We start from the raw sequence: 20,574 nt of genomic DNA on the forward strand, positions 1-20,574 counted from the left end.
CTTCACAGGTTCAATCCCCACTCCGCCACACTTTAAATATAGAATAAAACCAGAAGTGAGATCTATGAACAAATGTTAGAACACAATGTTATTTTAAAACTTATGTGAAAACCTTACGCAATGGGTCTCAACATCTCTTGTTTTGTCTCGTTTTCTTTGTAACTTTTGGTTTGCAAACGAACAGAGTACGCTTTAACGTGGCCAAATTGACCCAGGAAACGTGGAATCATCTTGGTTTCTTCATATTTGCCACAGATCACCGGAGTTGAAACAATATTTTATCTGGAGTTGATTGTATGGTGATTTAAAGCTCTATTTAAAAGTTTAGTGTACTTTTGAATTTTTTTCTCTAGCAACTGATCAATCTCCAACGAGTCCGTTTGATAAAAACGTTGCTCAACTTCACGATTGGTTAAAATTGATCGACCACAAATTGAAAGGTTTGACAACAGTGGTTGGTGATGATGATGACATGGATTCGTCACTGCAAAAACAAGCAGTAAGTGACAACATCATTCAAAGCTATGTATACTTGAATAATGAAAGTCGTGTGATCGACGTGGTTAGCTATTTACTAGGACTTAAAAAAATGTCGTTTTGTGTTTACATTGGTAAAATTATAAAATGTAGAGGGGCTTTGCAATTTATTACTGTTGTGTAAAAAACATCGTGCACGGCGCAGCATCTGCAACAGGATGGCTACTGTATCTAAAAGAGGTCTTAAAATACCTGTTGTTATTTTTATCATTTTTAATTGGAATGGATCATTGAAAAATGATGGTGTATTTCGACCTTTACAAAGTGGGTCAACCCTTTTTATTCCCGAGAAGGTTATTGGTTATTATTAGTTCAATGGCCTATATAATATGTTTGCTATTTTTAGTCGATTCAAATGGAGATGGAAAACAGAAAAAGCGATCTTGAGGACATAATAGAAATGGCTGCTGCATTAAATATGGAATGTGATAACGAAAGTCTAAATTATGCAGTAGATGATAAAATCTCAAAACTGAAAGAGCACTGGGAAACTGTATGGGAGAAAGTGATAGGACAAAGGCATTCACTTGAAAAATTGATCGGTATGTAAGTTTTAATTTACACAGAAAAAAATAAAAAGGTATAATATATGGATAAATAAATGAATGAATGAATGAATGAATGAATGAATGAATGAATGAATAGATGGTCGAGTGTGAATGAATAAATGATAAGTGAGTGAGTGATGGGCAATTGTGTTAACGTATTGGTCCATTCATACATATTTTTTAATCCGGTTTGACATATCTTAATTTAAATAGTTTTTTATTTGGTCTTATATATTATCTCAAATTCGCATTATTAAACATGAAAATTTGAATATCCTGAACTACTTTACTTTTAGTAAGTTTCCTATGGTACTAATTTAGGGAAATGTTTTTCGTAAATTATAAGACTCATAAAAAATTGTAGTCTATATAATTTTTGTATTTGTATGTGGTTTGTTAATATCCTTAATTACATCGTAAAGATTCTTAAAAATTATTTTCACAACGAATCAACTTTTTCGTAATGTAGGTGATTGGAGACGATACAACGAGCTGAGACTGCAGCTTGACAACTGGTTGTACAAAGCAGAAGTGCAGCTGAGTGAGAATAGAAAAGTTGGGACCACTGTTACTGAACTTGAAGAACAACAAGTTAAACATAAGGTAAAATTTGTTTGTTTGTTTGTTTTGTTTGTTATCTTAATATTTTAGCAATATTGATCTTTTTTGTTTTTGCTGTTTTGTTTTTTAATTTGTTCGTGTGTGTTTTCTGTACTTTTATTTGCTTTCTTGTAAATAAAAAAATAATTTTCAACAAAGAGAGACATTTATCGACGAGGACTACTGTACCAAGTTGGTCAACAAAACTAAAAACAACCCTCACTGATCCCTGTTGTGTTAAACTATACACACTTCAGCATACTTGAAATAGTTTGGTAAAAAGCAACAAGTAAACGAAAACAAAATGTCATTGTTTAAAAGAGGTGGCTAAGTAGGTGTTTGAAATATCTTGTTTGAGGTCTTGTAGAAGGTGTTGTGTTGCAACTCGCTAGCAGGTAAGAACGGTGTGTGTTGCTCGTGTAATTAGCTATGTCCATAGTCTTGTTGGATAAGTACGACTATCTTCAAGTGTTGTTATAAAACATTACTGTATTTTTGTTTTAACTTATTGTTGCATACTACTATATTTTGAATAGGCCAACCTTTCTTTATATACACTGGGATACCGTTCTAATTTGTTGGTATGTTGTATGAAGTGTTAGGTTTTGTGATTTAAAGAAAACTAAGAAAAACTGGAAATATTTTCGGAAAAGAATATTGAACAAGCTTTAAGAGAGGAGGGAGGGTGTTGAAAGTGTAGCCGCGCTACAACATGGAAACAAAACAAGCAAAGCATTAAAATTAGGCGAAAGATGGAAGTAGCACTGCTCTGGTGGAAAACAACACTGCTTGAAATGGTGCAAGGCTGAGAATACCGCCTTTTGGAATCTGCGCCTGAAAGAAGTGCAAAACCGAGATTGTAAAGTGAACGTGCAGCAATGAAACTTGTCAACCTACGCATGGTTAGAAAAACCAATGATGAATAATAATAATGACATCATCCTTGTATCTGTTTCAAAATAAAACAACTCTTTATGTTGCTTGAGAGTATGAAAAAAAACGCAACAAATTGTTGTAGACTCACTCACTCACTGGTATACATTTTGACAAACGATTAGGACTTATTTTATTAAAAAAAAATTGTTGAGTGTGAAGTACCCTGCAGTGCAGTGGCTCTTAAGAAGTTTTAAGAAGAAAATATCATGTTTGTTGTTTCTTGGGGTTATATTAACTAAAGATTGGACAGAGGGATTTTATAGAAAGTTTTTCCCAGCTTGTGAGTGTAAGGACCATAAGCAGATAGTGGTGTGACTTGATATGTACGCAAAAGGTTTCATCTCTTTGAAATATTATTTGTTGTTGGGTCATATGAAGGTCTTTCTGTTCGAAATTGCTATGCTACATATTTTTTATAAATTTTTAGAATTTCCATCAAGAATTGAACACGTGGTCAGGCAACTATAACAGTCTACGTTTACTTTGTGAAAACTTGCTACGTGAGCACACGCAACACAACCTCAATCGATTTAAAGCAACTTGGGACGAAATCAACACACGCTGGAACGAAGTTGAACAGAGGTACATAGTTTATACAAGACTAATTTTTTTCTTGACTCGATTAAAAAAGTATTCAAATCTTTATTTACAAAATGTCCAGGCCGTCTAGATAACGTTTTAGATAATATATTTATTTATATACTTATTTTATCTTTTTTTAATTACGCAGGGTTTTTATATTTTGCATTTATTATTTGTTCCATAACAACCTCTGTCATCAACGATGTTCTTTTTTTTACATCATGCAATCATTCGGCGTGTTTGTTTTCAATACAAATGACGCTTCTCATTGAACACAACCTTGTGTCCAGTCTAGTTTTATGAAACCTTGATGCTTCCTACGCATGTCAGAAACGCTCAATATATATTTTGAGGAAGAGGATTGGAACTGTTATCTTTATAAACATTACAAGCTATCCAGTCTTGTATGTTAGCTATTTCCTTCCCACGGTTCACTACGTTTGTTTAATTTTATTTAAAATCTAAGCTGTTTATTATCTAAATATAAAAAGTCAAGGTTAATAGTAGAATGACACAAAGGAAGTGGTAGTGTAAAACATGCCTAATGGTCATGTAAAATAAAAGTGTAACACAACCCTAAAGATGGAGTAACTTAAGTATAAACATAACCTAACGGTAAAAATAATCAAGTCTGGGAATGAAATACAAGCCTAATATTGATGTAACATATGCTAATGGTGGTTTAAAGCAAGTTTAATGACAATGTAATATTAACTCCGGGCTAGTGGAACACTAGCCTAATTGGTGCTAAAGCACTAGCCTATTGACAGTGCAATCCTAATGGCAGTAGAACACTAGTCTAATGGTGTGAAATACTAGCATAGTGATATCAGAATGCAACCCTTAATTTAGAAAACCTCTGTTGGTAGTGGAATACAAATCTTATCACAGTTTAACGTCAGTCTAATTTCACTAGATCACGACACATAAGTAACGGAAGTGTAACACAACCCTTATATTTGTTCTATTTATTATTCTATATGTTATTTCTATGTTTCATAAATGTACTTCCTATTGTATTTAATGTCGGTTACCGTGAAATTTGTTTGTGTAAATGGCGCACCAATGACAATTATGTCCGGTTAAGAATAAAGTGATTGTTATTTGGGTAAAAATTATTTGTTATTTTAACACCGCATTGAGAACTCGATCTCGTATTCGCTCTTAACATTGTCATCATTAATTTGACAGTTGTCAATTAACATGATTCGGCAGACTTTAATTTCGAAAGTCGTATTAAATAAATAAAAAGATTGTGAAAAAAAATCTTTAATCGTATCTGAGCCGACGAACGTAGAAGAAGAAAAAATAAATATCAAAAAAAAGATGGGACTGGAAGAGACGAATTATTTGTTGGATATTTCTTCTGGAGAAGAAGAGAAAAGAAAGTCTTTGATGGGAGGGAAACAGTTTGTGATGTTTTTGTTTGATAAGTGAGTACAAAATTTTTGTCAAGCGAGTACTCACGTTCGATTAGAATTCGGCGAAGATTTGATTGAAAATTTCTACTATACTTGCTCGGTAAAACCTCGTTTGTTTGCTTGAAGCTCGTTTATGTTCTCGTTTACAATTATATATTCGATTATGTTTTTCGTTTTTTTCTCGACCTAATCTCAATTCGATTTTGTTTTCGCTTTTATTCGGTTGAAACTCGTTTGCACATTTAGTTTTTTTTTTTATTTAATTCGTTTGTTTGTTTACTGGCTTCTTAATCGGTTTTCAACTTAATCTCATTGTAATTTTTTTTAGCAATTCTCTCATCTGAAAAGATTAACGTGATCTTGCAATGAGAAATATTCTTTTTTTTTTAGAAAGAGAGTCAGGTTTTTGAAAGGAAACGTGCGATAAACTTTTTAAATAGAGCGTTTCCGGCTTCAACCTTGAACGAACTGAGACATGGTTTGAAATTCAATATAAATATGTTTCTCTACTCACGTCATCGTCTTCTGGATAAAATTAAAAGCCACTTTGTCACCAGTCTATTTGATGATATCATCGTGTTTATAAAGTCGACCATGTCAACCGGAAGTGATGTCATTTTCTTTAATATCGTTAAATAAGCTAAATGTATTTTTCATTTGCTATATGTAAAAGTTAATTGGCGCGTTTTAATATTTGCGATGTCAGCAGTAGAAGATGACGTTAGAATAAATTTAAGATGCCAAAAAATAAAATAATGAATTTCTTTAACAGACACGTTTTATGACGGCTGTAAAAAATGGCGGCGCGACGTGTAAATTATGTATTATCTGAAACAAAAGTTTTGTAACTCACTGAAAACCGCACTAACCACTTTATACTTCTGTTTATTACATCCTTTTTCATTGACTGTATTTATGTAAAGAAAGAAATGAACATACAAACAAACAAAAAACCGGTTAAGGAAACTCACTTGTTCGCACGGATAAGCATTCAGATGTGCTGTTCGTGAGCCTTCCTATATTTGAATTGGTTTCCTAGTCTGCGGTATTTTGTTTGATAACTGTACTGGCTGTGTATTGTTAAAATAACTGTCAGTCTAACGTTTTGTATATGAACTTGCGAAGTGAAGCGAGTAAGTTGTTGAGCGCAGAAGATTTGGATACTAAATATGAATTTTAACGTTCGGTTTTACGCTCGCTCATTAGCGAGGTTGTTATTTAAATCAAGAAAAGTGTTAGTCACGTGAGTTTATTCGTTCGTATATTTAGTGTTTGGATAATAATTAGAACCAGTGAACTATTTTAAACAAATCTTTTACATTTTTTTCCCAATAGCATTCCATTTTTAACTTTGGGTGTCTTTTAACATGTGTGGTCAAACTCACTATATAACATAAAAAATTATATTTGTTACTTGTTGTTTTTTAAAGAAATATATATGTTTTTCTTTTATATTCAGTTGGGAATATTTGGTAAAAACATCATGTTTTATTTATAGCAAGTTTTACATTTGTAACACTATATCATTTTTTTTAGTTCAAACACACGCCAGCAATCTCTACAAGACGCGTTGGACCGTCTCTTAGTTTTCCACAAAAACATGATCTCCGCCCTCACATGGCTGTCGTCGGCTGAGTCGAAAGTCGCCGAACTCGACTCCCTTGTCGAGGCGAGTCAAGCAGAAGATTCAAACGACATGGAAGAGTTACAAAGAGAAATGTTGGTAAGACGTTTAAACGTACCGATATCGAGTGTTTGTTTTCCTTGAGCTGTCTGTGAAAAATCCTAATGAGGGTCATCAATGATTAGTTTTGTGAAGATACATAACCTATTGCCACTACAGCCTGCTGTTTTGTACCTCATCATCATTTGTTTATTATTTTTATTTTATATTTTTTGTTTCATGTTTTTTTACTTGATATATTTTTAGGAGCTTGAAGAAGATATAGCTTCACATCAAGTCATGTTCCGCAGCTTAAACGAAACAGGAAATCAGATCATGGTAGACTTAGAAGCAGGCGAAGTCCGAACTGCTCTCCAATCGAAACTTGATGATATGAACGATCGCTGGAATAGTTTAGGTGTACGTGTTCTTGACATCAGAGACAGGTGAGAAAATGTTTGAATTATTTTCTTATGAACAGGTCATTTTTATTGGTCTTTGTTTTGCAGGAATAAAATTTAAAACGAAGTTTTAGAATTTAGGCTGTATATGTTTTTCTATCCAAGAATATTTCTTTTGCTTCAAATCTATCTGTAGGAGTTTTCTTTTTTTAGAATGTCGGACGGTAATGGAGAGTGGAGACAGTTATTGCTCGATATGCAGGAGATTGTCGATTGGTTATCACGAGCCGATCAGGAACTAATGTCTCAGCAACCAATCGGCTCCGACATTACGACGGTACAGCAACAAAACGAAAAACACGAGGTAAAGTTTGTGTACTGTCGATACCAAGGCAACAATTCTACTACTGCAAGATTTTTTGCAAGATACAGAATATTTCGAATTTTTTATATGATTGTTTTAATCCACTTGCAAATTTAGTCACGACACTGAATCAAGGGTTGCTGTTTAAAAGATTGACAAGGACCCAAATATAAATGTTTTCTTTTTGCACGAAGCATGCATTTCTACGTCCCAATTATTTATTCTTTTGGAAAAAAAGGGTTAGATTATAAAAAAATTACACAGGAAAAAGTTTACCATAAAAAGAAATCATTTGTAGAATCTTGTTTCTGATCAAGCTATTTCGTTCTGTCTTCAGATTTAAGCCGCTGGAGCCTCATTATTTTCTTATTTATCTCACCAGGATTTTAAGAGTAAACTAAACGTGAGAAGAGTAGTTATTGAACAAGCTTTGGATCAAGGACACAGCTTTTTACTCAAACATCAAGCCCAAACACAAGATCCGAATTATTTGGCGCGAAACGATCACAATTTGGCCCTGCGCGTGGCAGGAAACCTGCAAACCCAGCTTGAACGCATCGAATCGCAGTGGCAAGATTTGAGACTGACTTCTGATAAGTGGCAACACGCGATCAATGCTGTACTTGAGGTGAGTAAGAACTTACTGTAGGTTGTTATATACATTTTTTTGTGAAGTTTGAATGCGTTGTTACAGCCCTTTATGTGTACGGTTTATATCGTTAATGTTGATTTAATGTTGTTTTGTCCCGATCAAAGCTTAAGTTCGATTAAAATTGTCTGCAATTTTGATAACCACTGGTGTATTCGCCTATTTAATCTGAGCTAAGGGTTCTCTCTTCAATGTATAAACACGTTAAGTATAATAGGCAACATACTGCCAGGAAATACGTGCAGGTTTTACCACGCTAATCACTTCAGCTTATTTGTAAATCAGTTGCTATTAAAAAAACATTGCTCCATCAGAATGATCTCTTGAAGACATATATCAGTTAACATCTTGTTGCCATGGTGAATATCGCGAACGCCGTGTATCCAAGCCATGGTTAAATTGCTAAATGATCTTCTCACACTTGTCCTTGTTTCATTTTGCCGGCTAATTATAATTCCACCATGATAAAATGGATTAGAGGATAAAGATGGATAAAAACTGGATTAAGGAATAATCTATGCCTGAAACTGTTTATTTACAGAAGGTTAGAATTGCGTCATGTTCACACTGACGCAGGCTAAGCACAAACTCTTTCACGCACGAGAAAATCTTATTTGTTGTGTTGTGGAGCAGATCAAGTAAAAGATCTTTCGTTGTCGGGCTATCAGTTGAATGTGGAGGATTTTAATTAACTCTCTACTTTAATTATGTTTAATTGCGCATCATAATAAATGAACAAGAGGCTTTTTGTGTACACTTAGAACTTGTGTTGATCGTTAATTCTCGTCTCGGCGCAGCATGTCAAGCCGCGAACAAACAAACTACGTGATGGAGAGAAAAAAAGCGACGAGAGAAGATATACGGCGAATTTGTTAAAAGTTTGTTTGAATAGGGTTTATTATGAATGTATGAAGGTCTTATCTGTAGGCTGGTGTCGTGTTACAGGGTACACTAAGATTTGATACATCAATATTAGTTGTAGCTTTTAACGAAAGCTGTTAATTGAAACTTGTGTTGACATCTGTGTTTAAGTGGTGTCTTGAACTTAAATATAATGATTTAAATTTGATGGTTTGTTTAGTTCAGTTTCGCTCTGCAGAAAATTTATGTTGCTTTGTTTTTTGTTGTCCTACGAAGACTTTGTTTTATTTTTCTTCTTTTTTGGTGGTGAACTTGTCTTGTATTTAATGTCCAAATGTTCACTCGACCATATCCTTCGTCAACCATTATAACGTCATTTCCATGACACTTTGTCAGATCTGCTTTGTGTTGTATGTAGCACGAAACTGAGACCATTTATAAAATATTGCATCTATTCTGCAAATTTCATATGCTTTCTTTTTTCACGCAAAAAATAACAAAGGGTCTTATTATTGCTGTTCTGCAAACTTCGCAAATCTGTTCTGCATTTTACATATGCAGATGATGTACTGAATGTTCGTTAACGTGGATATCTTAAGCCGTTTTAATCGATATTAATCCATGGTTAATATCATATATTGGCAATCAAAAGTATTTACATGTTCAGCTCATCTATGGAAACATCTAATTATACCACCTCATCTATTGTGACTTGGAATTCAAATTAAACCTCCCGTATCGTTTTTCGGGTTGCTGGATTTGTGAACTGGATTTAGGTGTCCTCATTAGAAATTTAAAAAATATGACAGTGGCTGTGTCAGCTGTTTCTTTAAAGAAATTGAGCAGCTTTAAAGACATCGTCCCCTCTCAACAAGGTGCGGGAAAGCGAAATGAAACTTCAGAAGCAACCGTAAAATCTAGCAATAAATTAAATGTTGGTATCAAGCTGATTGATAGTCCAAATGTAGTCATCAAATCATGTGGATTAAAAATTGAACATTTTGATACTGGATCCACTGAACTAATGGTAAGGACAAGGGGTAGATCAAGAGCATTTACCGATTTAGATAAGTTCCAGAAGGAGATCGATAAAAGAAATTGTAATGAAGTACGTAGAAAACGATCGGGAAGTTTAGATATGCAGACGTTGCTAAGTGACATAGCAGAAAACAGAGAACTGTCGACCGATCCATGTGTGTCAAAAGTTGAACCTTATTACGAGGACTCTGTAGATAGTAATAACAACGGTATTATTTTCCAAGTCAAAAGATATGAACAAAATAAGAATGAAATTAAAAACGAAAATAGCGATAGCTCGAACGGCCTTCGTGTTAATCAGGATAACATTAAAAAGTGGCTTCAGGAGCATGGTATTAACAGCAAGTTGAGGAGTTTTAGTTCTGCTAACTTTCGATCTATTGATGATGGGAGCCCTACCTTAAAAGTTCTACGTTCTAAAAGTCACGGGGTGTGCTCAGATATACTTCTTTTAAGAAACAATTTAAGACAGGCGAAGGAGAATATAGAGACTTCCGCAGAGTGCGTTTTTACAAAAGAAAATCAAATTGACAATACACTCTCTGTAGAGAAGACGACGCGTCCTGCCAGTGATGGCGACAACCCACGTCTAGGGAACGTTAATTTTAATCCGGTTGTACGAAAAAAAGTCCCGGTGCTAGCCAGTGTTCAGGTGAAGGACGTAAACATTGAAAAGGATAATGAGAACAATGGTAATACTCCAAAGGTTTTAATTGAAATTACCACTGATTCACCGTCTAAGGAGAAGCGTGACAAGGTAGTTTGCGGGCGAAGTTTAAGAAAATTAGTCAAAATACGTTGCGTACTTGTCAGCAGGCTACATTGTTTTGTTATGTTATTTTTAGCTCATGAATCAATTGCTGCACGACATCGAGACTCTCAACGCACGGCTAACTCAAGCAGAACAACAAGTGAATCACTGGTCACCTACGCCAGAAACTGTTGCTGATAATATCCACATACAGTTGGACGAAGTCAAGGTTCGTGTGCTGCCTCATCATGTTGCGTATTAACTTAGACGCTCCGCCGTTGTGTTGTTTTTTAAGTTTTTAATGTCCTATGACATAGCATGTTACGAGAAATCTAAGTAATAATATCAGTATTCCCTTGTTTATGCAGGCATGTTTAAAGTTTTAATTATTGTTTTTAAAAACGACATTTTAAAATTCTTGCACGAGGTGGCGAAATGTCCATACAGCACTCACACGTATCTTGTTTACTTTAAATTAAAGCGTTTCCGCATTTCAGAACCTTCATGAACAGTTGGCTAACCTCGAGCCCCAGTTTGACAATATGAACGGCACAGCAAAAGAAATTCGACATATCCACGGTGTTTCGTTAGCCAACCGAACGGAACATATTATGGACCAGCTCCAGGAACGCTGGAAGCAGTTGCTAGGCGACACCCAAACACGTCAGCAAAACCTGCAAAACTTAATGGCGGATGGGGATGTTCAAAATGGTACCTCCTCCTCTCTTCAAGGTAGGCGAAATTGGTGAAGAAGTTTCGCTAGTATTCATGATGATTTTTTTCGTTACGTCAGACTGCGGTAGTAATTGCGATACTTTCTTGTTTTTGTGGGGAGTGCTAAATAGCTAGACACATGTTATTACGATCACATATGTGCTTTTCTTATGAATGGCTCTTTAAAAAACACAACTGTAAAATGATCGCACACTTCAATTGAAGATTATCGTCCAGCCTTATCCGGAAGTTTTTTGGAAATTTCACGACTAGATGTGGTAAACATTTTTGTTGTGGTTTTGCTTCGACTACCTACTGTCTTGTAGCCAGTAGACCCAACGTAATATTTATTACCATTGGAAAATCAGAGTGGTGGAAAAATTACGCTGGGTTGCAAACGAAACGTCTGCGCTTTTGACCGCGCTTTTTGATTGGTTACTTTTATCGTTCTTTACTCACGTGATCATTGATTTTTTTTTCAAAAATTTTGAGTGTGAATTATTTCACCCACCCTTAAAAATGCATTAATTTTTTAAAAGTGTAACATTTGGTCGAGATGGCCTTACGTTCATTAGTTGATTCTGATTTCTCTGAGCAATTATTTTGTGTTTATCGATGGATTTTAATTTTAGGGATTTGCTAGTTAACTAGGCTCCGCTATTGATATATCAAGCAGTTTTTAATCATGCGGAAAGTTATCAAGTTCTACTACTCTGTTAATTTGTTTATTTCTTCACTTTCAGGTAGCGTTTTGGCGCCATGGGAACGAGGCCAAGCTATAAATAAAGTACCGTATTTCATAAAGTACGTTTATAATGGTCTTGAACGAAATATTTTCTTGTTATTTATTTATTTATTTGTTTATTTATTTGTTTACTTGTTTATTTGTTTATTTATTTATTTGTTTGTTTATTTATTTATTTATTTGTTTGTTTATTTGTTTATTTATTTGTTTGTTTACTTGTTTATTTATTTGCTTACTTGTTTGTTAATAGCCATGACACAAAAACAACACAGTGGGACCATCCTAAAATGAACGATCTCTATCAGACGTTATGTAGGTTACTTTTTTTATGTATAAAGTATTTGTGTTGCAACTAAATTTCGTCTCTGTGTTCCTTCGTCAGTTCGAACCTTTGTTCGGTCTCTTATAGTTGGGTGTATTTTAAGAAAAAGTTATTGAAATTTTATTAAAAAATAAGTTAAAATCTTCATATTTTCTTTCAGCGGAACTGAACGATGTTAAATTTGCTGCGTACAGAACTTCGATGAAGCTGCGGTGTATTCAAAAAGCATGTTGTTGTAAGTGTTATGTGCATGACGGTCTATGTAGCTGTTGTAACATTGGCTTAAAATCAAAACCTTGAAATTTTTCCCTTTTTTGACTTTCACTGTGTAATGGAGATCACGGTAGAATTTTTACACTTAAAAATTAATTTACAAATTTTACTTGCCTTTTCAGTGGATTTGGTGGACATGAACAGTTGTGTAACCAACGCATTTGATCGTCACCAATTGACTGGAAACGAAAACCTTATTGACGTTGGTGAAATGATTGACGTGCTTTTGACGATATTTGAAAGCGTCGAAAAAGCGCGAAAAGATGCCATCATCGTCCCACAATGTGTCGACATGACGCTAAACTGGCTGCTTAATGCTTATGACAGGTGTGTAGTGTTTTCACGACATAACGTCACCCCTCACGATTTCCGCTAGCTAAAAGTATATCTGAAGCAATCAAAAGTAAAATATATGTAGACCTTATAAACTTTATAACGGACGTCATTGTGCATGTTATTTCATCATTTAGTATACATCCTAATTTTCCATTGAAATTGAAATCAAATTCAATCAACGTGTTATTATTATAACTAATCGTTAACCCGTGCAAAAATCCACGGGGTCGCCCGTCCTTTATATATCACAATTCGTGTTTCCGTAACAGGACGCCTCTTTGGCGGACAGACAGACGGAATACGGCTATTATTAAAGAAACTAGTAGTTGCCCGTGGAAAAATCCACGGGTTCGCCCGTCCTTTATATTGACCCGTCACAACAAAGTGGATAAAAATATATCTCATTTGATATTCGTGTTTCCGTAACATTATTTTCTAACTCAGCTGGGGCCGCGCAGAGACAGACAGACGAAATACGGCTATTATTAAAGAGAGGACTGCTTTTTGTTTAGTGGACGCATTGGTAAAATTCGTGTTCTGTCATTCAAGATTGGTATTATCTTATTATCACGTGCTAAATTGGAAGATAAATGGAAATGTGAGTTGTTTTTTATGTTCGTCATGTGATCAACGTGTTTCTTCGGTTAGTATCACTGCGATCTTGATGTTTTCTTTATAGATTTGTTCCGCCAAATTTCTGATGGAACTGGCCATACTGACTCAAAGAAATTGGGATTACTTCTCCACGATTGTGTTCAGGTAAGTTTGGTTTACAGGCGGTTTACACAATTTCTTAAGCATTGCTCGTTACTATGTTTTATGTTTTTTGATATTTTAGATTCCCCGACAACTTGGTGAAATTGCGGCATTTGGTGGTAGTAACATCGAACCGAGCGTCAGAAGCTGTTTCGAAAAGGTAAGTCGTAAATTCATCAGGCCTGGCTGTTGAAGTGCTATTGTATACAAAGTTTTTTTTAACTTAAAACAATGTCTAAAACAATAATTAATTTTTTTCAATAATAGGCTAAAAATCAATCTTATATTGACGCTAGTAATTTCGTTGATTGGACGGCAGCCGAACCACAGTCCTTAGTATGGATGCCAGTGTTGCACCGACTCGCTGCAGCAGAAACTGCGAAACACGATGCGAAGTGCAGTATATGTAAAGAATATCCCATTGTCGGCTTCCGTTATCGTTGTCTAAAATGTTTCAACTATGATCTGTGTCAAGTGAGTTTTGATTTGTTTGTTTGTTTATTTTGATGACTTTCTACTTATCAACGTCAACAAATTATTAACTGATGTTCTTGAGACCCTAATGCGAAAGACAAATACTCCCTTTATTAATCTTTGTATACATACCTTAGCTATCCTCACCCGAAATTATTGGTACTATTATTATGTTTTTTAATTTTGTATTCTGACTCATGTGATTTTATCTTCTTTTTTCACAGAGTTGTTTTTGGTCTGGTCGTGTTTCAAAGAGCCACAGAATTACTCACCCAATGCACCAGTATAGTTTAGCTGTAAGTTTCTGCTACACCCTTCTTGTTTATGCTCGTTTTAGCAAGGAGACTTCCCGAGTATATTTTGTTTACCTGTCTGAATTAATTTTTTGGTCATCTTATGCTTGTTTTTGTATTTTATAGACGACCACGGGAGAAGACATGTCAGATTTTGTCAAACTCATGAAAAATAAATTCAAATCACGACGTTATAGAAGTCGACCTCCCAAAAAACTCGGTTATTTACCTGTGCAGACTATTATGGAGGGAAGCACCATTGAAACGTAAGTATGGATAAAATGTTTTCCTGTACAAAAGCTGTGATAAGAATTTCGTTACGTAGGAACTTCGGTTTGTAATCATAAGGATGATAATGGAGTGGTACACAGTGGACGATTACACTAAGTTGGATAACGGCCATACTAATATTTCTGATATCACATAATCGGAATATGCTCTTGGTTTTTAAAATAATTTCTGCTACACGAGTTCACTCATTCCAAAGTAATATTTTCTTGCTTAATTTTCTTAGACCATCAATTCCTTCAACTCCAGATATGAATAATTTTTCATTTCAAAGGTAAATTTTTTCTTCATGCCTTGCCTTTAAAAATAATTTCTACCTTCGCATTTCATGACATATATTTTATATTTTTACAGTATGAATGGTTCAGCTTCACCTGACTCTACCAGACAACACATGGAAGAAGTGTATGTTTGTCATTCTTTGTCATCGTTTGCCATCTTTTCTTTCCCTATGTCAAGAGTTGCACATCTGATCTGTTTGTTTTTGTTTTTTCTACTTTTAAAGGGCTGAAGAGCATAGACTAATTCAACAAATGTGCAACAGTTTAAACGGAGACTTAAACACTGTCACCAACACGGTTAGTTTGTTAAATCATTAAGTCCTGTTTTACACTTGCAACGAAAACTCTGACGTTTTTGATCGGAGTTTTCTTTATTTTTAATGTTTACTTCTTTCTTCTGCTATTTTATTGGCATGTTCAGTGTGGCCGGGACTCTTAAGACTACATGAAATGGAATATACTTCTGAGCCATCCGGACATTAGAATTATTTTTTCATTAAATTTCGCGAATCAGGTTGAAAAATGTCAGAAAACTCTTGGAGAATAAACGGCCACCCTCCCATCCATATTTCCATATGAGAAAACTGAACTTAAAATCTTGTACAAGTGTTCTTAATTTTTTTAACCTATGGCTTTAAAATGTTCTTAAGTTGTTCTTAATTTACATCTTATTTTGTCATGGAAAGTTTAAAAGAGCATTTCAGTAAGTTTTGGCATTAACACATTTCATGTTCTGTACTTTTGCACCTCTGCGGCCATCTTCTTTTTAATAAAAACGTCTAATTTATTATGTGCTGTTGTTATTCCAGCCAAAGAGTCCATCGCAGATTCTTGCAGCATTAGATATTGATCAACAACAAGACATTGACGAAAGAATACGTGGCTTAGAAGAAGAACACCAGTAAGCAACTTCTTACCCAACTTTCTTACCCAGCTTTCTTGTGTTACGAGGAAGGGTAATTATCAAGTTGGCTACTCAAACCTGAAAAACGCGCTTTAAATAGCTGAACATTTTTTCTCCATGTCTGTAATAATATACAGTTAGATGCCTCCAAATGCGAGTGAATGAAATTACATTTATCATAAATTTGTGAATTACAAAGACTGTTTATTCTTGCTCGCCTCTTGCATACTGTGTCTTTATTTTAGAGCGCTTCAATCAGAATATAGCCGATTAAAAGAGATTCGAACTAATAGTTCCGAAAATGGTAGCCAATGTAATGGAACCGACGGTGTGCGCGATGCCGAACTGATAGCTGAAGCAAAAATACTTCGTCAGCATAAAGGAAAACTCGAAGCGAGGATGCAAATACTCGAAGATCACAACAGACAACTCGAAGCACAGCTACGACGGCTTAGACAACTACTTGAACAGGTTTGTTTTGTATTTATTTATTTATTTTTATTTATTTATTTTTTTTATTTTATCAATTTTTTTTTGTAAATTCATAATTTAATTGCAACCCTATTTCCTTAGCCTCCCTCTGAACGCGATCGTTCCGTTGGAAACGTTCAGTCACCACCATCACCGTCAAGAGTAACGCCGGCTTTGACGCCGTCATCGTCGTACCACGGCTCCCCCGAACTGTACAGACGCGGCATGTCGAGCACTCCGTACTCAGCTGAAAATGCTATTGATATACACCAGGTTACAACTCAAATTGAACACGCTTTTCCAGTGGATTAACATTTCTTAGGCAATTTTTCTCATGTACGTCTATTTTGTTTTTGTTAATAAAACACTAACCCGCAGTTTCTTTAATAAAAATGTTAAAAGAATTTGTGGGTATTGTATATTTATATCCATTTTCATATTTTTGTAATTTGTATATTCACGTGTCGTTTTTGTCATATGCCATGTTGTCATCATTATGTACTTTGCCGAACTGAAACAATTTTAATGTCATAAAAAAGGACTTTAGAAAAAGGATTAAAGTGAGTGCTTCAATAAATTACGACAAAATATTTTTGTAATGCGTTTTTGTTATAATACATGCTTATTAGAATAATTCCTTATTTCTCTAAAATTATTCGACCGAAGGGTTTTGTGTTCTGAAGATAAATTGTTCCCTTTGGGCGATGCGCCAATTGACACATTTGTTTTTCTGCAGGGAAGAAATCTTTGTGGATGATTACATTTTGCCGAAGTTTAGGCAAATAATTTTTGCTGGTACCAAAAATTCAGTAGAATCAAAATCAACATAGTTTTCAGAAATCTAGGTATTTTCGGATGAGCAACGAAGAACCTAACGGATTAGGTGCCCGCAGAAAATTAAGTAGTAAGAAATTCCCATAATAACTTGTTACTGATACAAGAAACAAAAAAATAAAATTTGTCCCGCGAAGTATTCAAAATCGTAAATTTGTCTATTCGGAAAAATTTTTTAAGATAAAAAATCTTTTTTCTATACAGATTAGCGTTTGGAATGTCTACCCAGATAGGTCACGCCACCTGAGAATAAGATTTAACACTGAATGTTTCCATGATTCATTTATCCCTCAATTGAAAACCGAAAGATAAGCAATAGAGCAATAAAATCACAGAAAAGAAAGTAAATTTAATCAATCAATTACAACAAGTAACTAAGCAACCTTTTTTAAGACAAACGTTTGAATAATTTAAAATTGTGGTATTTTTGTGCTTCAGAATTGTTATACAGTCGACGCTCGTTATCTCGAACTCCCAAGGGACCGAAAGAAAAGTTCGAGATAGCGAGCGTTCGAGATAGCGGAGGTTCGACATAACGAGCGTATTTCATGAAAAGTTCGAGATAACGAGTTTTTCGAAATTTTTTGAAATTTTCAGAAAAGGGCAAGGGTCAGTAGTTCGGTCATAAGTATCTGTGGGCAAGCTTTTAAAATTAAAATTCACCTGAATTAAGGGTACTTGAAGGAACTGTTTGGTCAAGAAAGGGAAATGGATAATAAAGAAAACAGCATTTTGCGTACATGTATACTTATTGTTGATTACAATTACATACATTATTTTTGATCGAAAAAGCTCAAAATACTAGTTTGCTTCTTGTTTTTCATTTCACTTTTAAGAAACAAATCTTCAAAGCGAAGCAGGAGGCGTTGCATGTCATTTCCATCATCAGTGAATAGACAAGCATTTTGTAAAGTCTCCACTGCAGTGTTTATTTCTGATTTTGTTGGCTTGCTCACTGGCTCATCAAACACCTCGATGACATCGGCATTTTCATCATGCTCCTCGTCATTCTCATCTGTACTTGGCCGTACCGACTCAAGGATTTCTTCATCAGTCACGGGATTTTCGATTGTGGTCAAATCTTGGTCAATATCGACAACATCACGGGCCGAGAGATCAGCAGGAATAATGGTATCGTCAATGGCACGCAGTTGTGTGAGATCTTTCTCCAGTTGTTTAAATGGATCATCAATATCATCAGTTGCATTCTGTTGAGCTTTCTTGGAAATCTTTGATTTCTTGAAGCAATTTACGATGGTTTCTTTCTTCACTTTGTCCCACGACGAAACAAATATTTGAAGAGCACGCAGAATTGAAACTTTTGGAAGATCTTTGCCTTTTTCTAGGTTTTGAATCATCATGTTGACCAATTTTGGCGATAAAGGGACTTAAGACATCTTATGACACCTTGGTCCATCGGTTGTGACACAGAAGTTGTATTTGGAGGTAAGAAAATCAATTTAATGCTGGACAGTCCACCGACATCAGGGTGAGCGGGACAATTATCGATGATCAAGACTATCTTTCGACCTTCTTTTAGAAACATTGCATTGATTTCTCGCACCCACTCTTCAAAAAGAGAGCTGTCCATCCAACTCTTCTTCTGCGCTCTGTACCTGCAGGGTAGGGATGTTACATTTTTGAAGCACCTTGGTTTCTTCGATTTACCAATCACAAACATTGGTAGTTTATCTCCGACAGCATTGGCAGCTGCAAGCCCGGTAATTCGGACTTTGATATTTTTACCCCCAGAGAATTTTTCGGATTTGTAGTGATACGTTTTATTTGGCAAGCATTGGTAGAAGAGACCGAATTCGTCGGCATTGTAAATATCTTCTAGTTTGTAGTTAGTTAATAATGTTGGTAAAGTGGTTTCAAACCAAGATGCTATCATATCAGGTTGAACAGAATTGCTTTCACCAACGACCGTCTTGAACGTTACATTGTGCCTGAAATAGAAAATAAAACAAATACCGACTTGTATAAAAGATTTATTGTTAACCTGTTCGTGCATTTTTTCGAATACGAATGTTCGAATTTCAATTCGAATGTTTTTAAAAATTCTTGTGTGAACACCCTGTGAACATTATCATTATTACTTGTGCATGGCAACAAGGAAAAGCAAACCAGGAGAAAAAGGAGAAGATGGATCTTGCAAAAATGATAATTGATCAAAATTTAATCAATGTTGTAATGATAAAAGAATTTGAATTGGCTTCACATGTTAAGGGGTTCCACGTTTATAAAGCATTGTGGACTCCAAAAAATGGGGAGACTTTACAATGCGAAGGAGAGCCTAATAATCCCGTTGACAAATATGCTGTGTGTATCAAGAAAGAAAACAAGATAGTTGGACATTTACCACTTGGAAAATCTGGAAAATTTGCTAAAACAATATTTTATTTCCTTAGAGCTGATGAATTAAGCTTGTGCAAAGTAACTGTGACTGGAAAACCAGTTAATTTGGGAGATGGTGAAGGCATGCAAGTGCCATGCAATTTGACATTTATTGGAACGGAAAAGTGCATCGAGATACTCAAGAAACATATTTAGTTTATGTTAGTCTTTTTAAGATTTTAATATCAAAATAAAACCAATTCGAAAAAAAGAGATTTAATATTCTTACCTTTTTTTCCATTTACCAAGCCAACCGTCTGAAGCTTTGAAATCTTCTACTCCAAGCTCCTGTGCATAGCTTTTAGCTTTCTCCTTTAGTATTGTCCCATCGATTGGTATGTTTTTGCTTCGTTGTGAAACAAACCATTTGAACACGACAAGATCTACTTCTGAAAATTTACCATCTCTGATCTTTCTTTTCTTGCTCGAAGATTTTTTGAGAGCAGAAAAAAGTTTTTCCTTATTGGCTAGCCAAGTTGATATCGTGTTTTTAGGCACCCCGTACTTTTTAGCGATATCTTTATTTGGAATACCTTTTTCCAATTCTTTTAATGCTTGGCATTTTTCTGCCAAAGTTTTTACAACGAGCTTTCTTTTCGGTGGCATTCTGACAAAGGAAATCACAAAAAAAAAACATTGCAAAATCTACCTGTTTTACAATGGAATGTCTTCTTTTTATTGCAACATTTTGTGACTTTAAAACAAGCAGTGCAAGGTCTTCTTTTTTCAAAATTCCTCTTCAAGAGTTCGAGATAACGAGCGTAAATCAGTCCAAGGGACTGAGAAAAAAGTTCGAGATAGTGAAAGTTCGAGATAACGGAGGTTCGAGATACCGAACGTTTTTTTGCCTACTATTGCTTACAGAACTCAAGGGACCGAAGAAAAAGTTCGAGATAGAGAAAGTTCGAGATAACGGAGGTTCGAGATAATGAGCGTCGACTGTACTTCCCCCATTCGCAAAAGTTTTAGCATCAACCTTTTTTATACACACAACTCGCAAAGTTTTTACCGCGAGATTACGTCAAGATCGTGCATTTACAAAAGTAAAAGCCCACAACTTTCTGTCCACGAAAGTTTGTGCCCTTAAAGTACCATTGTGTTATACGCATTTGCTTTCCCGAGATAATATCATTGA

General features: G+C 35.0%; 4 protein-coding genes across 7 annotated transcripts in view; 1 reads left to right on the forward strand and 3 right to left on the reverse strand.

Moving 5' to 3' along the window:
- The window catches only part of LOC130645101 (utrophin-like), a 52,128-nt gene extending 35,466 nt beyond the window's left edge, over nt 1–16,662 (forward strand). For all 4 annotated transcript variants that reach the window (XM_057450967.1, XM_057450966.1, XM_057450969.1 and 1 more), the window contains 26 exons: nt 354–499; nt 884–1,079; nt 1,555–1,688; nt 3,049–3,203; nt 6,161–6,347; nt 6,555–6,733; nt 6,902–7,052; nt 7,435–7,680; nt 10,446–10,580; nt 10,849–11,083; nt 11,809–11,869; nt 12,061–12,122; nt 12,293–12,367; nt 12,528–12,732; nt 13,254–13,339; nt 13,421–13,500; nt 13,580–13,657; nt 13,765–13,971; nt 14,196–14,267; nt 14,391–14,530; nt 14,779–14,826; nt 14,907–14,957; nt 15,058–15,130; nt 15,643–15,734; nt 15,983–16,208; nt 16,311–16,662. In XM_057450967.1, coding sequence (XP_057306950.1) covers nt 354–499; nt 884–1,079; nt 1,555–1,688; nt 3,049–3,203; nt 6,161–6,347; nt 6,555–6,733; nt 6,902–7,052; nt 7,435–7,680; nt 10,446–10,580; nt 10,849–11,083; nt 11,809–11,869; nt 12,061–12,122; nt 12,293–12,367; nt 12,528–12,732; nt 13,254–13,339; nt 13,421–13,500; nt 13,580–13,657; nt 13,765–13,971; nt 14,196–14,267; nt 14,391–14,530; nt 14,779–14,826; nt 14,907–14,957; nt 15,058–15,130; nt 15,643–15,734; nt 15,983–16,208; nt 16,311–16,520 — 3,530 coding nt within the window. In that variant the 3' untranslated portion in view covers nt 16,521–16,662. The remainder of the gene's footprint in view (nt 1–353; nt 500–883; nt 1,080–1,554; nt 1,689–3,048; nt 3,204–6,160; nt 6,348–6,554; nt 6,734–6,901; nt 7,053–7,434; nt 7,681–10,445; nt 10,581–10,848; nt 11,084–11,808; nt 11,870–12,060; nt 12,123–12,292; nt 12,368–12,527; nt 12,733–13,253; nt 13,340–13,420; nt 13,501–13,579; nt 13,658–13,764; nt 13,972–14,195; nt 14,268–14,390; nt 14,531–14,778; nt 14,827–14,906; nt 14,958–15,057; nt 15,131–15,642; nt 15,735–15,982; nt 16,209–16,310) is intronic.
- A 1,153-nt stretch (nt 16,663–17,815) lies between these two features.
- On the reverse strand, nt 17,816–18,400 carry LOC130646021 (uncharacterized). Its single transcript, XM_057452154.1, has one exon. The coding sequence runs from the start codon at nt 18,398–18,400 to the stop codon at nt 17,816–17,818; it is 585 nt and encodes a 194-aa protein (XP_057308137.1).
- On the reverse strand, nt 18,400–19,056 carry LOC130645112 (tigger transposable element-derived protein 4-like). Its single transcript, XM_057450988.1, has one exon. It carries the CDS (start codon nt 19,054–19,056, stop codon nt 18,400–18,402), a length of 657 nt encoding a protein of 218 aa, XP_057306971.1.
- A 608-nt stretch (nt 19,057–19,664) lies between these two features.
- LOC130646022 (tigger transposable element-derived protein 2-like) lies at nt 19,665–20,045 on the reverse strand. Its single transcript, XM_057452155.1, has one exon. The coding sequence runs from the start codon at nt 20,043–20,045 to the stop codon at nt 19,665–19,667; it is 381 nt and encodes a 126-aa protein (XP_057308138.1).
- Nucleotides 20,046–20,574: the final 529 nt, after the last annotated feature.

The sequence above is a fragment of the Hydractinia symbiolongicarpus genome, chromosome 5, assembly GCF_029227915.1.
Source record: "Hydractinia symbiolongicarpus strain clone_291-10 chromosome 5, HSymV2.1, whole genome shotgun sequence".
NCBI classification, from domain to species: Eukaryota; Metazoa; Cnidaria; class Hydrozoa; order Anthoathecata; family Hydractiniidae; genus Hydractinia; species Hydractinia symbiolongicarpus.